Genomic DNA, 14,645 nt, shown 5'->3' with positions numbered 1-14,645 from the left:
ATGGTTTTCTACCAGCGTGCATGACTCGAGGTCATAACGGCATAATTGTTTTAAATTTGCTCTTTTTCGTTTTAATATTATTGTACTTTTTTGTTTTTTTATTATGGGATGCTTTTTTTTTATAAATCTTTATCCTTTACTTAAGTTCTGTCCTAAGGACGACAGTTATTAAATTATAAGGTAGCATTGGATTTGTTCAATATTAAATGAATATTAATTGTATAAAGGGCTAGAATTGAAAATGAAATGGACCCGCATAACTTTAAGTAGCAGCATCTATAAAGGCCAAGCAGCTTACGAAGGGTATCTGAAATTTGAAATTTTAATTTGATCTTTTCAGTTCAAATACGACTCTAAAAACACTCTATTCGAAACTTGTCAAATTCTAGAAAATTCTCATGGTTATCATTTCTAGCAAGCGTTATCAAAATTTTAATGTTTTCAATCCAAAGGAAGATTCGCAATACACTCTAACTCTACCCCGGCATGCTCTCATCCAAGTTGGGGATGACATTTTCGAGGCTGAAGCTGCAACATGAAGGACGCACAGCGCCTCGGACAAACGTCAGCACAAGGAATCTTAAGGTGGCTGTTGTGGGAGCTAGTGGCGGCATCGGACAACCTCTTTCGTTGCTTCTTAAGATGAATCCGCTCATCGAAACGCTCGCCATTCACGATGTTGCAAACACAATGGGTGTGGGTGCCGATCTCTCACACATTTGTACGCGCGCCACTGTTAAGCCCTACAATGGAGCGGACAAATTGGAGGCGGCGCTAAAAGGAGCCGACATTGTTGTGGTGCCAGCCGGTATGCCACGAAAGCCTGGCATGACGCGAAACGATCTGCTCGACGCCAACGCCAGTGTGGCGGCCAAAGTCGCTCTGGCCATCAGCGCTGCTTGCCCTGGCGCCCTGCTCGCCTTTATAACCAATCCTGTGAACACAATTGTCCCGATTGTGGCAGAGTTTCTCAAATCTAAGGAGGTCTATGACCCAAAGCGACTGTTTGGCGTGACCGCCCTGGACATAGTGCGAGCCAAGACCTTTATTGCCGAGAGCATGGGTGTCGAGGTAGAGAGCGTTAGGATCCCAGTGATCGGTGGCCATGCGGGCACAACCATACTACCAATTTTTTCTCAATGCTCACCCGGTTTTGACGGCGATGATCAGACCAGAAAAGAGCTGACGCATCGCATCCAAGAAGCTGGCACTGAAGTGGTTAAGGCGAAGGCTGGCTTGGGCTCAGCAACCCTTTCGATGGCCTATGCGGCTGCGGGATTTGTCGACTCCTTGCTGCGTGCTTTAAGTGGCGAGGAAGATATTATCGAATGTGCTTACGTCCAATCGCAGGTCTCAGATGCTGAATTTTTTGCAACACCCCTCCTGCTCGGACCGACAGGCATTAAAAAGAATTTAGCAATGCCCGAGTTGGATGATGAGGAGAGGGATGCTGTCAATAGTCTAGTACCAGTTCTAATCAAAAATATTGAGGCCGGGGTGAAATATGCGAGCGACTACATTTAATCTAAAAATTGTATTAGTTTTAAGAAATAAATATACTCGTATTATAATTTTGTAATGCTGCCTCAATATTAAAAGTTTTAATAGATTGTAGGCTTGCATCCCGTGGTAAATTGAATTAACTTTGAAAGTGGAACTAATTTCCCCATCGAGGTCGTTACTGTAATATTGATTTTCAAAAACCCTATAGAGCATTTATCGAAAAAATGTTTCATTTCAATTCAGAATTGTTTTCCTATAAGTAAAGACGTTCAGTCGTTAGAATTATATTGATTTTTAAAACCCCTATGGAGAATGTGCATAGATAAACAAGGTCTTTTGTTGTCAATGCGTTGTAGAAGGTGAAAGTCGTCTCGTAGTCACATTTACATGCCTACTTACATACTATATATATACAAGTATATGTATATATATGTATAATTATGTGGGCAGCCTAGCCCCGATTACGGTTACGTCAGCAATGACCATCGGTAATCGGTTGGCACATGCATAATGGCATGACCTGAAAAAAATGTTAAAAAGCAGAATGTTGAAAAAAAAAAGAAAATAGAATTGAGCTGTGATAGAAATGGGGAAAAAGTATAGTATAGTCATGGTATAGAACAGACATCTGTCGTTTTAATGGGATTTCAAATAAAATTATGTTAATAGGGCTGGCTTGCACCCAATTATTGGAAAATAGAAACAAAGGGGGTAGGTATACTTTTCTTCCCTCCTCTATAGGAACTGATAGCTGGATCAACACAAATACGATTTACGAGTATATATGACTATATGTTCTCTATTTGATGCACCCAATTGACACTTTATAAATATAGAAATGTTCGTAAAACAGGTCTTATTACTTAAAACGACCATTGAATAATTTTATCAACAAATTACTGTCAGACACAGGCGTAGGCAGCTTTTTCCAAAGGGGGTTGGGGCCAAAGAATTTAAATTTTGATTTAATACAAGTAATGCACGATGCGTTAAAATAATAAGTGATGCATATGAATCATATGCGTAATGCGGGACATGCGGGACGCGTTTTAGGTTTTTCGGGACTATTTTATTCGATTTTTCAATGCGGGACAACACCTGTCAATGCGGGACTGTCCCGCACAATGCGGGACGGTTGGCCGCCTTACATATGATTAATAGAAAAATTTCCAGAAATCAAACTTAGTTCCATTTTAAGACGAAATAGTGTGTCATAATAATGAATGTTTGGTCGATTTCATATGGCGAAATCTTTTGTAGGAGGGCAACGCCTTCACTCCCCCCTGTCTACACATATGATTCCATATGATTCTTCAAAAATCTGGCCACCAGTGCTTTATTCAGGTCCAACCGAACCATATACTATTTATAAGTGTATTTTTTCCAAAAGTGCTGCACTCCGCACAATGATAAATTGTGGAGCATTTACATATTGCATAGAGACTGCAGAAGCAACAGCCACATTTATTGAAAAAGTCAACAGATTATTTGACTGCCTAAATAGTCATGTTTTATATGACAAATAGATGTGCCTTAAAACAAACAATATTGTTCACCAAACCCTTGCTGTATATGCGAACATACACACTTACTAACAAGAATGTATGTAAATATCCACAGGAAGTATATTGTTTAAAGGGAATGATATTATCCATATCTTCCATTATTAATTTGGCTGAAAAAGTTTGGAGCGAACTGAAGAAGTTCTTTTGAAGTGAAACTTCTTACTTCATCTACTTGTACATTAAAATAATCACGCAATCGTCAGCAGTTGAGATTTGCTACATCCACCGCAACAATTAATTTATTAAATAATTAATGAAGTCTTTAAATAAAGCTATTTGTACTTGGAGTGGTTTTGGTTAGGAAACCACATACATATGTATGTATGTACATACGTACTTATGTATTAGTTAATTCTAACTATCCTTACTTTGCATACGAACTTGTTATAAGGATTGTTAACTCATTTAACATCACACCGCTCATTCATCTATGAAGCGGGGATGAGAAAAATAATGTTCCGTTGCGGCTCTTTTGTTCCCCGATTGTGCAGGTCGGAAGCGGTCGGAGCTGAGGATCAGATCAGCTGCAGATGCAGCTGCGCATGCGCATTAATCGGAACGCTGTTAATTCAACAGTTGAATCGTTTACCTGTGCATGGACAAGGCTTTGGCGCGCACATTCAGCTGCAATGGAGTGAAAAATCCGACAACAATTAGAGCGAATAACAGCTGTGCATGTGTAAGGTAATGTTGTGTGGAAGGAGTTCGAGCGGGAGAGGGTGCGGGTGGGTGCTTTAGCGGAACGACATTGCGAACAGCTGCCAGACGCAACAGTGGGGAAAAGAAACGCAAAGCAAAGCAAAGCGTGTGAGTGAATCACAGGCTGTTGAAATGCCAAAACGTGTGGCTCTTTACGTTACAGAGCGGTCGCCATAACGTATACCACAGAAACAAATGTATGTATGTATGTACGTACGTAACAGTGTTGTCGGTTCATGAGTGTCAAAATAAAAATTGAAAATAGCCAGAAATAGCTAACAAAAAGTAAAATACTGCTAAGCAAGTGAGAGAGTTTTCGTTTCATTGGTGTAGCTGAAGTCTGTTTTAATTATAATTACGATTTCAAATTTGCGATCAATATGTTCATAAACAAAAAGGTTTTCAATGACTGCAAAAACAAAACAAAAGTTGGCTTCTGAACTTTAAACATCAAAAAAAGCTATAACTCCCACCGGGTGATGTTTTAAAATTTCTCCGGCCATCGGCATTTGAAACAACTGGGAATTGGCGGGAATTTGGCAAAGTTGGCATCACTGATGTATATAAGTATGGTAGGTCGGCAACTAAGAGAAACGAGAGAGCGCACAGTTTAAGAGAAACTACGTCATTGGTACGTCGTTGTACATTCGTGCGCTAGTCGAGTCTTCAACGCTATGGGAGACGAGCTAGAATTCAATCGTTTCGTGAACTTTGCGTTGGACGGACGGCAGATGAAATTGCTGCTCGACAACGTCTGGCATTCGTGCGCATTCAATAACAAAAATAGCTAAATCGACGGCACATGGTCTGTACATATGCCCGAGCCAAATCCCAACATAACAACGGCAAGGAACAAAAACCGAAAAAACAGTGAAGCAACAGATACAATACAAAAATTTTAATTTGAAAATACAACCCAAACAAAAATCAAAAGTGAGTCGGCATTTTTATTTCCCGTGTGTATAGTATAGAGAAAACAAAAAGTGTAAAACACATATATTCTGTTTATCAGACTCAAGTATCTCACAGATACAATTGCAGTAAATACATACAAAGTACGCTCAGCACAGTTAAGTGAAAACAACAAAATACCAAAACTAATTGAATTTGGTCCGCGAATCAAAAACAACAACCAAAACTTGCAGTAAAAACAAACTCGATAAATAAAGCGGAGCTAGGCAGCTAAAAACTGCGCAACCTGTAGCTCAAGCTGGAGCGCCAGTACAGCAACTACAACAACAACAAGTCGTAGTGACGGGCCGTTACTTGGATTCGAATTTTGCTTTCAACGTCGCGCGCGAGTTACGCGGAAGCGACTGGAGCTGACCAAAATCCATGCCACGACCAACGCGTTGCCATTAGTTGGAAAACAAGCGACAACACCAACAACAACAGCAGCGAATATTGTTTACAGAATACAAAGTCTTTTCACCAATCCCCATTCACCGAAACAACTACAACAACAACAACAATCAGGAAAAATGTGGTGCATTGTCAATTTGCCGAACGGTACGCAGCAGGCGGTCAAATGGGACCCAAAAGCCATAGGCCAGGAGTGCCTCGAGAAGGTGAGTCCCAATCCTTGCATATTCATTTTTATAAAGGTGACATTACAATGTGAGCTTATCAGGCAATAGTTACACGCCCATCACTTTATAATCAACGCATAAATTGTATACGAACATAGTTTCCAACTCTTATCGCACCCATGTACTATATATACTTGTAGTAATAGTGAAATGTTTTTGATTTGTTCACTTTTTTTGTTGTTGTCATTTGTTTGTTATTCTCGCATACCAAATAGCAATCGATGCCCTTGTCAACAAGGCATTGAGCACACCGGGTGTCTTGACCTGGACTTGGTCGGACCCCCTGAAGGTGCTCTTATGCGTAAATGCGAAATGCGAAATAACTGAAGAGATCCAACGACAAATATTTTATCAGCAGCGCCAGTTTTAAAACTCATGCTGCGACTTTGAGGTTCAATGTCCAAGTGGTACTCGAGACGCTTAATGAAAACACTTCAAGCTAAAGGTGTTGCTTCTGTTGAAATGCATCACCACCGCAACAATTGTTACCTAAAGCACACCCTACCTCGCCCCCACACATTTTACCTCACCTTATAATATTTGACAATTGTTGGTCTTGTTTGTTCGCGTAATTAAGTCTTAAGCCTATTTGTGTTTCCACGTCTCCGATGTGTGTGCAATCTAATCAGCGAAAAACTTATCAAAGATACACACACACACTTACCCAGAAAGGGGGAGTCTAGAGTACAGAACGCTTACATACATTAATGGTATTGTAAATATGCGCCGTTTCCAACTTTCTTATCAAGTCCAATAAAAGTAGAGAACTAGGCGCAAATATGGAGCTAAGTCTTCCCAACTAGCGTTCTATTTGCCAACTAGGCCTTTCAAATGTGCCGTGTAGACAAAATACTTCACTTTCAGGTTGTTTTTCTTGTTTTGGTTCTTTCGTATTCCTTTATCTAATCAACGCCCCAAACAAGAGATGACGATATGCCTTGTTCTGCATATACGAGTAAATGGTTTCTTGTTTTATGGGATAAAAGGTTAAGTCGAGATATTTAACACCAGCATCACCATCCAGCCTACTCGATTGATAGATATTTATGACGATATTTATTTCCGATTTATATTCGTACAAAAACAAGAGATGTGCTCGAGTACAAATTTTATTTAAAAAAATACTCTGGAGCTAGAAGATGATATTATACATCTATAACTAACTATTTCTCTTCATTTATTATCATTTCTTACTTCAATTCTACATCACAATTTCTGCTAACTCTGTTATCAGTTAAACAATTATTACGTACAGTTTGAAATATGATTGAATTGAATCCACTGTCATTCCGAATTACGCAAGAAAAAAGAGCTCAACGTGATTTCGTAAATAACTATTTGTTCTTCTAGTACAATAGAAACTTCAAGAATATTACATGTCTCATCTTTTAAGCAAACAATTGTATCAAAACAAAAAATACCAAAAAGTAATTTCCAGAATTTTTTGGAATTTTTTCCTAACATCAATTTCCCCATTACTTGTCGATTTAAAAGCATTTCAAAAAATATTAAAATATTAAATGTACTTGTATATTAATTTTTGTAGGAAATTTCGTATGTCTTATTCGATCTGATGACAAGAAAATGCATTTCTTAAGTATAACCCTTTGTCTATAGTATATACCCGCAGTATTCATTTTCTCAAGGTGATTTTTTAAACTCGAGTTACCCCCAATATTTGTTTATCATGTTGAATGTGTTCTTAACTACACAGAGGGGGGGATTAACAAGTCAAGCCTTTGTCTGCCTTTATTCGTTTTCTTGAGATGATATCTGGAGCATAAGTTACCTGATAACCAAATATCTGGTTAGAATGCTAATTTTTACTTATTTACATCCACTAGGGAATTATTTTTTGCAGCGCTTTGTATTGCGCTCTCCTTCCAAATGCAATTAGTGTTTATTTCATTTTGAGCTGAAAGTTGAGCACAACAGGTTTTTATATCACGTAACGAAAGGAAAGATATTAAAAGATTTTTATATTATATCATTATTCGTAACGTAGTACTGGAAATGTAAAATGTGTCGTTAAACCTTTTACGGTCCTTGGTCTTATCGAACTCGCTTTACTGCCCTGCGACAAACTGCGCCATTTAATCGGACTGGCCTGGGCTGGGAAGGCAGGGCAGTGCAGGGCAGGGGGCTCAGTGATATTTCAATAATAATGCATAATTAATTTCGCACGATTTTCACATTCATTCGCTCTGTGTGTGTGTGTTTTCGTATTCTTATTTTATTTGTTTCATTTGCCGCATTAGTGCACATTAAATATTTCATTTGAATCCAGTTCAATGCGATTTGCTAAACATGCGTCATCGCTGAGACAATTTGGCTTATCAGGCAACTGGATGACCAAGTTCTTGTAACTGTGACAGAGATAGTAGCTCCAGAAATGACTTCGAACCAACCAGGCCTTTAATCAGCATTCGGCTAAAATTGTAAACTTTAAGGCGTCATCGAACACGATGACCAATTGGCACAGAAATTTAATTAGCTATTGATGAGCAATTGTGAAATGGAAATATACAAAATATTTTTGTCTCTGTATCTGCAGGCACTTCACCATCATTCAACTTCCGTTCTCAAGTATTTGTTGAGTAATCAATCATGCCAATTGGAATGAATAAAATTGCTTACATGTTGGCTCACACGTGCCGCATGCCCTGACTTGCTGTCTGGCTGTGAGTCTGGGCCCCAGATTTGCTTGGCTGGGCAGTTTAGAGATGAGAATTTGTTTGCAACTAAGTGATGTTGACAGCTGGGGATGGGCTCAATGCCCTTATGGGTCTTGTCTTATCAGCTTGGGACCATAAAATGGTCAAGTCCAATGGCCAAGTAAGCAGCACTTAGCCAGTTCAAAGTCCGTTTAAACAGCCACAAATCCCATACTAATATTACGCTGCTATTAACGGCTTATAAGGCTATTAAGAAATTGTGAACAAGGAGCATTTATTGGGTCCCCAACGGCATTACCAGATTAGTACTACGAACAAAGCGATAAGTCAGTGGTCACAGTGGTTAGTGTAAACGACCCCTGCATGACTAGTCAGGGGCAATGCAAAGTACTCGACTATCGCTCGGAGCTGTTGCATAATCCCCACTGGGCATGCGAACCGCTTATCAGTGCTAATGAACCCTAGCAACCAATTGTAGCTCTCATTATTGTAATTTTGCTGCCCATTATTGGCAGCCCAACAAAGTGCACACACATCGCCTGCCAATGTGGCAAGCAATAATTTCAGCATTTTTACATTTTAATTACAGATTAATTTAAAGGAACAGCAGTAGCAGCAACAACAAAGTTTTCCAATTGCCATTCCACTTGTTTGTTTTCTAGTTTCCGAGTTGGGCTCGACTTTGCATTTGCCACTCAGTGTGTGTGTTGCGTGTGCGAGTATGTGCCACAACAAATGACACTGTGCAGCAAAAATGTTAACATTCCCATATTCCCCCTCCAAATGTGCCACAGACATGTCCTTTGAACAAATTTGAAGTCAACTTCAATTTGTACGAATTAAAGAAAACTATTTCGAATGGATTCTATAGTATGTTGTTTCTCTTAAGACTTAATACTGGTTAGATTTAAATAAATATTAAAGATATAGCTATTAAAAGAGTTTTTTAAATAATTGTTGGTAATATTGACATTTTTTTTAAACCGAAAATAAAGTCTAGATTTTTCTGCTGTCAATTAATGGACACTTTTCCTATAATAAAGGCCTACAAAAATTATTAATATTAATGATATAGTTATCAAATATACAAAATCTGCATCAAAGAGTTTTTTAAATAATTGTTGGAAATATTGGCATTTTTTATAAAATCGAAAGTAAAGTCTATAGATTTTTCTGCTGTCAATTAATGGACACTTTTCCTATAATAAAGGCCTACAAAAATGATCAATACTAAAGATATAGTAATAAAATATACAAAATCTTCATCAAAGTGTTTTTTAAATAATTGTTGGAAATATTAGCATTTTTTATAAAATCGAAAGTAAAGTTTATAGATTTTTCTGCTGTCAATTAATGGACACTTTTCCTATAATAAAGGCCTACAAAAATTATTAATATTAATGATATAGCTATAAAATATACAAAATCTGCATCTGGGAGTTTTTTAAATAATTGTTGGAAATATTGGCATTCTTTATAAAATCGAAAGTAAAGTCTACAGATTTTTCTGCTGTCAATTAATGGACACTTTTCGTATAATAAAGGTCTACAAAAATAATTCATAGACTCTTTATTAATTTCCATAATTTCCATAAATTTTCAGCTATATTAGAAACTTATTAGACACAATTGCTGTGTTCCAACTAACAATTTTACTAAATTTTGAGTTACAAAAAATATTGCAAATTACTTTTTTGCTGTGAAATACTTTAATATTTAGAATATTATATACAATTTAAGATACTTAATTAACATAAAAGCCAAATCCTACATACGTCTAAGAGTTTGCTTATATTTTGAGGTGCTTTTAAAGTATAGTATACCAGAAAAATATTTTAAAAGCTGAGCCATTCATCGCTATTTCTATCCTCACTGGCTTAAAGAATTTATTTTTCTGCAAAGTCATATATATTTTAAAAACTGATTAGTTAGTTATTTGCAAAATATAGAAGCATACGTTGCATGTAGAATTGTCATATAACCTACCTTCTACATAAGTCCTATAGGGAGCAAGGTCCTTCGAACTTTCAAAATATTTGTTTGCTTTAAATAGAAAGAGTTAAAAATCATGTTGTATAATATATTCATAATTGCGAGCGAACGTCAACCAGACTGCACAATTTTATAGGATTTTTCCCCCCATCTAGGATGGCTAGAAAAGTTTTTGACGTTGGCGACGACGGTTTCGAGTTTGCATGTCAAAGGCAAATTACAAAATTTTCGTTGTTGAATTGAACGAACGAATGTATTGTATGAATGCCAGCATTGCTTGCGTGGGTGTGTGTGTATGTGTGTGTGTGTGTGTGTGAGTGTGTGAATGTGCTTGTATGGGTTAAGCTGAAAAGTCAATTCATTGTGGCACCCATTTCGGTAGAAATCGCGGGATAAGGGCCATAACAGGGTCCTGTAGCGCAATCATTTGCGTTTGAACCTTGGCCAAATGTCAAACGCACGTGGCACTGGCAATGGGGCTTAGGCATAGCACCGTGGGGCATGCAACAGCTTTTGCAAACTCAAAACTAGGCACCTAAGTATTTTTGGCATCTTAAATAGGTAATTAAACCGATGGCGCCTGAAGTCATAAAACTTCAAAAAACAGGCAACAATCAAGCTCCAAATGGCTTGCTAAGTGCGAGTAGGGGAGGCATATGAATTGAATTGTTACTTTCTTTTAAAGGTTCTTTTAATTATATTAAAGATAAAGAATTCTTAATGCATCTCTTTTGAAAGAAAATCATTTATTTAACTTCCCTTCAATTTGTTGCCCAATGGTTGTAAGACTTTGTAGCTACTCCTATTCATTTCTATCAACAGTTTTAAGGCCAGAGAAAAAGTAGCTATAGGTATGTATATCGAAAAAATGGATAACGATAATCAAATAATAACTTTAATAAGGGAATGCAAAACAATTTCGAGAGAAACATTGCAGACCATGACCGACTAAAAAAGTATCTGTGGACATTCCTTTTAATCTTAACTCGTCTAATTTGTAAAGAGATTTAATTTTAAATTCCATATATAATAATAATGCTTGATGTTGAGGTTATGTATTATTTTAAATTCTAATATTCGTCTTTTCTAAGAACTCTTTAAATGGTGAACCTGAAAAATTATTTCAATTTTTAATCATCGTTTGGAAAGTTAGTAAATTAGTTGCTATTTTTTCGGAGATTGAATAACTTCAAGAGATTGGAAACCCGAAAGTGATTAGAACTTGTTAAAAACCTGCATATTATCTTAAACTTATCTTCTACCAAAAACCTGTCCTTTGCATTTAAATGTCAGTTCGCACCACAGTCTGTGAGAATAGTCCGCACACTTGACGTCAGCTTAGGTTCCATTGACAACATTTCTTATCAGATCGCTTGTCAAAGTTCACAGTGCTTGCTCACGCCCACCAAGCTCGCTACACATATGTAAATACATGAGCATTTAAGTATATACTTCATACATATATACAAACATATGTATATGTACATATGTAAAGTATGTGTAGCGCGGCATGCACGCCAAGGCCAATCTATGGCTGCAATCTGTGCACTTTTGGGCGTGTTCTAATTGGACGCCACATATCTTTTAGTAGGTGTAATTATATTTGCGTTCACTGCTGTTGTGGGGGTGGGGGGGGGGGGGGGGGTGCCTGGGTGCTTGGACATGTGATAAAACGGCACGGATGTGAGCCTTCCTCGACTCCTCGCACATCTGCTCTGAGGGCAACGAAGCCGTATATAAAACTTTGCTACTTTTGCTTTGAAGTGTAAAATTACATGATGCTAACTGCCGGCTTTCGCCCGAAACAGGATGGGGTTTGGGGGACGGGGGACGAGGGGCCGGTTTGGGGCCAACGAGTGTGCTCAAGTGGACGACAGCGAGCAGAACAATTGAAAGATTGCGTTAAGGCGCGCATAGCGCAAAAGCTGGCGGGCCGGATTTGATGAGGCATCTCAAGTCCTTGGCGTCAAGCACCGGGCCAAGTGGCAGTAGACAGCAGTCAGCAGTCAGGAGCTGCAGGCCAATTCGCCAGCTGTACAAGAACAAAGACGCCTAACTAGTAGCGTCGCAGTTGCACGGATACGCAGTTAAAGAGATGAGCTCTATTTGAAATCTTTAAATCGGCACAATCAATTCATATGTGTATGCAAAATCAGAAACAAAGCAACGTGTTTTTATTTGCTTTTTTTTGAATTTTTCTCATGCTCCGCTGAGAAAAACAATATATACACTATAAGAAAATTGTTTGATATGAACATTTTTTTTAATATATTTGACTAGGTCTGCTTCTGGTTTATAGATATAGGCATCTGACGCTTCAACATCTGACGCTTGGAGAAGCTAATGTTTCTTTTTATACTGCAACAAAATTCTGTAAATATTTCCATTGATAATTTAAACTAATTCTTAAAAAATATTGAAATTGAATATATAGATATGCTAAATAATTTTGGTACTGTAGCTTAAAATGGGCTGCATCTGATTTATAGATCTGACGCTTCAACATCTGACGCTTAAAGAAGCTAATGTTTCTTTTTGTAAAACAACAAAAACAAAAATATTTCCATTGATAACTCTACTTAAAAATGTTGAAGGAGAAATCTTAATATAGATATGATGCATAATTATGGTACTGCAGCCTAAAATTCCAAAGGAATAAAACCGTTTTGACAGTGCTTTGTGAAGATAATTGAACATCTGCCGACATTCTAGTCAAGTATAAACCGATATATATATACATGTATATATGTATATAAATCTATTTTATCGCCTTTAAAGTAGTCCGCTTTGCAGCAGTCCAAAACACCAAAGAATGGAAATTTATGCACAGCTTAGAGCGACAGTGCTGCCAATTAAAAATATATAGATTTGTCCTAATCGAAACACCCGTTCGGGTTTAGGGTCATATTTGCGGATCAAGTACTAAAGAGTATTATAAAGATTTTTTTGATAACAAAGAACTTATACTTTTCTCTGCGTGCATGCACAGGCATGTTCATACAAGTATATGTATGTACATACATATGTATCTTTGTATCTACAAGCAAAACAAAATGTATATTATGGATATACAAAGCGCAAAAAACGGCGGGCAGCGTTGATAATAAAAAACACACAACAAAATGTATAGCTTTGCGTAGAGGTGTGTGCCTGTGTGTGCGTGTGTATAATTAAAAATAAACAAATAGTGGAAGCAACAAAAGAGTTGCGGCATTCTTGGGCCCGCGTGCTTAAATCAAGTCGAAAAAAGTCAAAAGCGAAGACAACAACGACGAGAAGATTGAAAAAGGTATATAGTAGGCATGTATCAACTTTTAGATAGGCATATATAGTATATACTTAGTAGATGTATGTATGTATGTATGTGTAGTATATCTACGATCGATTCTAAAATCGAGTTGGTATAACATGTCGAGCCTGCCCAGCACAGCCTAGTCCAATTAATACTGTCACGTTTTATCTTGAGTCGTGATAAGAAGAGTACTATATAGTGTGTTGTTGCCTAATGCCCCTGCCAAGTTGTTGTTAATAGATAGGAATAACATGGCGACCGATATCGCGACATACAACGATAAAAAGTCGCAGGTAATTTCACATTTAATTCTTAAGACGCAATTCGAAAGAAACTCGATGGCACAGCTGGGGGTATCAAAAGCGAGAATTGGCACATTTTCCGCCCACGTGCCACTATTCTTAGCCACTCGCATTTGAATGAAGAAATCTTTAGATCGAAGAGTAGCAGATGATGTCTGTGGTATTCATTTTTTATTGGAATTTTTATATTTCGCAACCCTTTTGGGTGGGCCCAGAAAAAAACATCAAAAGAACGCTGCGCAAATGCAAATCTACAGCAAATATAATTTACACCTAAATGTTTGCACAATCGGTGGGAGTTTGTAAGCCCCGAAGGCGCTTCTTCCTCAATTTAGTGGCAATAACAACACATTATTACGTATACGCACTGTTGTGTGCTCAGAAAAAATCATTCGGCTGGCACAATTTGTGCGCTCGCGTGGCTTTTAGCCATAGTCACGATTATTGGTTATGTAAATACTATATACATACCTGCCTCTATATAAATATATATATATATGTGTACATATCTATATACATATATACAGACTACTTATTGAAAAATCGTTGTCTACCATTCCGCTTCCTTTTTGCACAAAGAAGGGCAAAATGTAAAGCGCCGAAGAGGCAAAGAAATAAGAAATATAAAGCCCAAAACAAGATTTACCTATTTTGTATTTTTGTCAAGTTTCATTTGCAATAAATGACGTATTTTTCACCCTCCTCTTCCTTCTCCTCTTGTTCACATTAATATATATTTTTCGCTCTGCTTCTACCGTTCAACATTGCTGGGCTTTTGTTGTTGAATTTTGTGTGTTTTTTTTTCGCTTAGCAATTTGCACGGCAGACTGACTGACAGACCTTCCAGACAGTTGTTGGACTGCCAACAGTTATTAACAATTTAAACAAACAATCGTATGCATGTAAGAGTATGTGTGTGTGTGAATGCTGCTGTTGTTGTTGTTGTTGTGTGCTATTCACATTTAATTTTGAGTTGTTTTTTCGTTATACATATTGCGCCGCGATTTTTGCATATTACTCTTGTTTCT

The 14,645-nt window shown here is 37.5% G+C and overlaps 1 protein-coding gene and 1 pseudogene across 1 annotated transcript in view; both read left to right on the top strand.

The window, feature by feature from the left end:
- The first annotated feature begins 243 nt into the window (after positions 1–243).
- Positions 244–1,579, top strand: LOC115633858 (annotated as a pseudogene).
- A 2,902-nt stretch (positions 1,580–4,481) lies between these two features.
- Positions 4,482–14,645, top strand: part of LOC115622688 (E3 ubiquitin-protein ligase MYLIP) — a 35,316-nt gene continuing 25,152 nt past the window's right edge. Inside the window, exon 1 of the mRNA XM_030516717.1 lies at positions 4,482–5,335. Within this exon, the coding sequence (XP_030372577.1) occupies positions 5,249–5,335 (87 nt within the window). The 5' untranslated portion in view covers positions 4,482–5,248. The remainder of the gene's footprint in view (positions 5,336–14,645) is intronic.

The sequence above is a fragment of the Scaptodrosophila lebanonensis genome, unplaced genomic scaffold, assembly GCF_003285725.1.
Source record: "Scaptodrosophila lebanonensis strain 11010-0011.00,11010-0021.00 unplaced genomic scaffold, SlebRS2 tig00000001-arrow-pilon, whole genome shotgun sequence".
In the NCBI taxonomy this organism is placed as follows: Eukaryota; Metazoa; Arthropoda; class Insecta; order Diptera; family Drosophilidae; genus Scaptodrosophila; species Scaptodrosophila lebanonensis.
The sequence above is the reverse complement of the archived record's forward strand: the minus strand, read 5'-3'. Positions and strand labels throughout refer to the sequence as shown.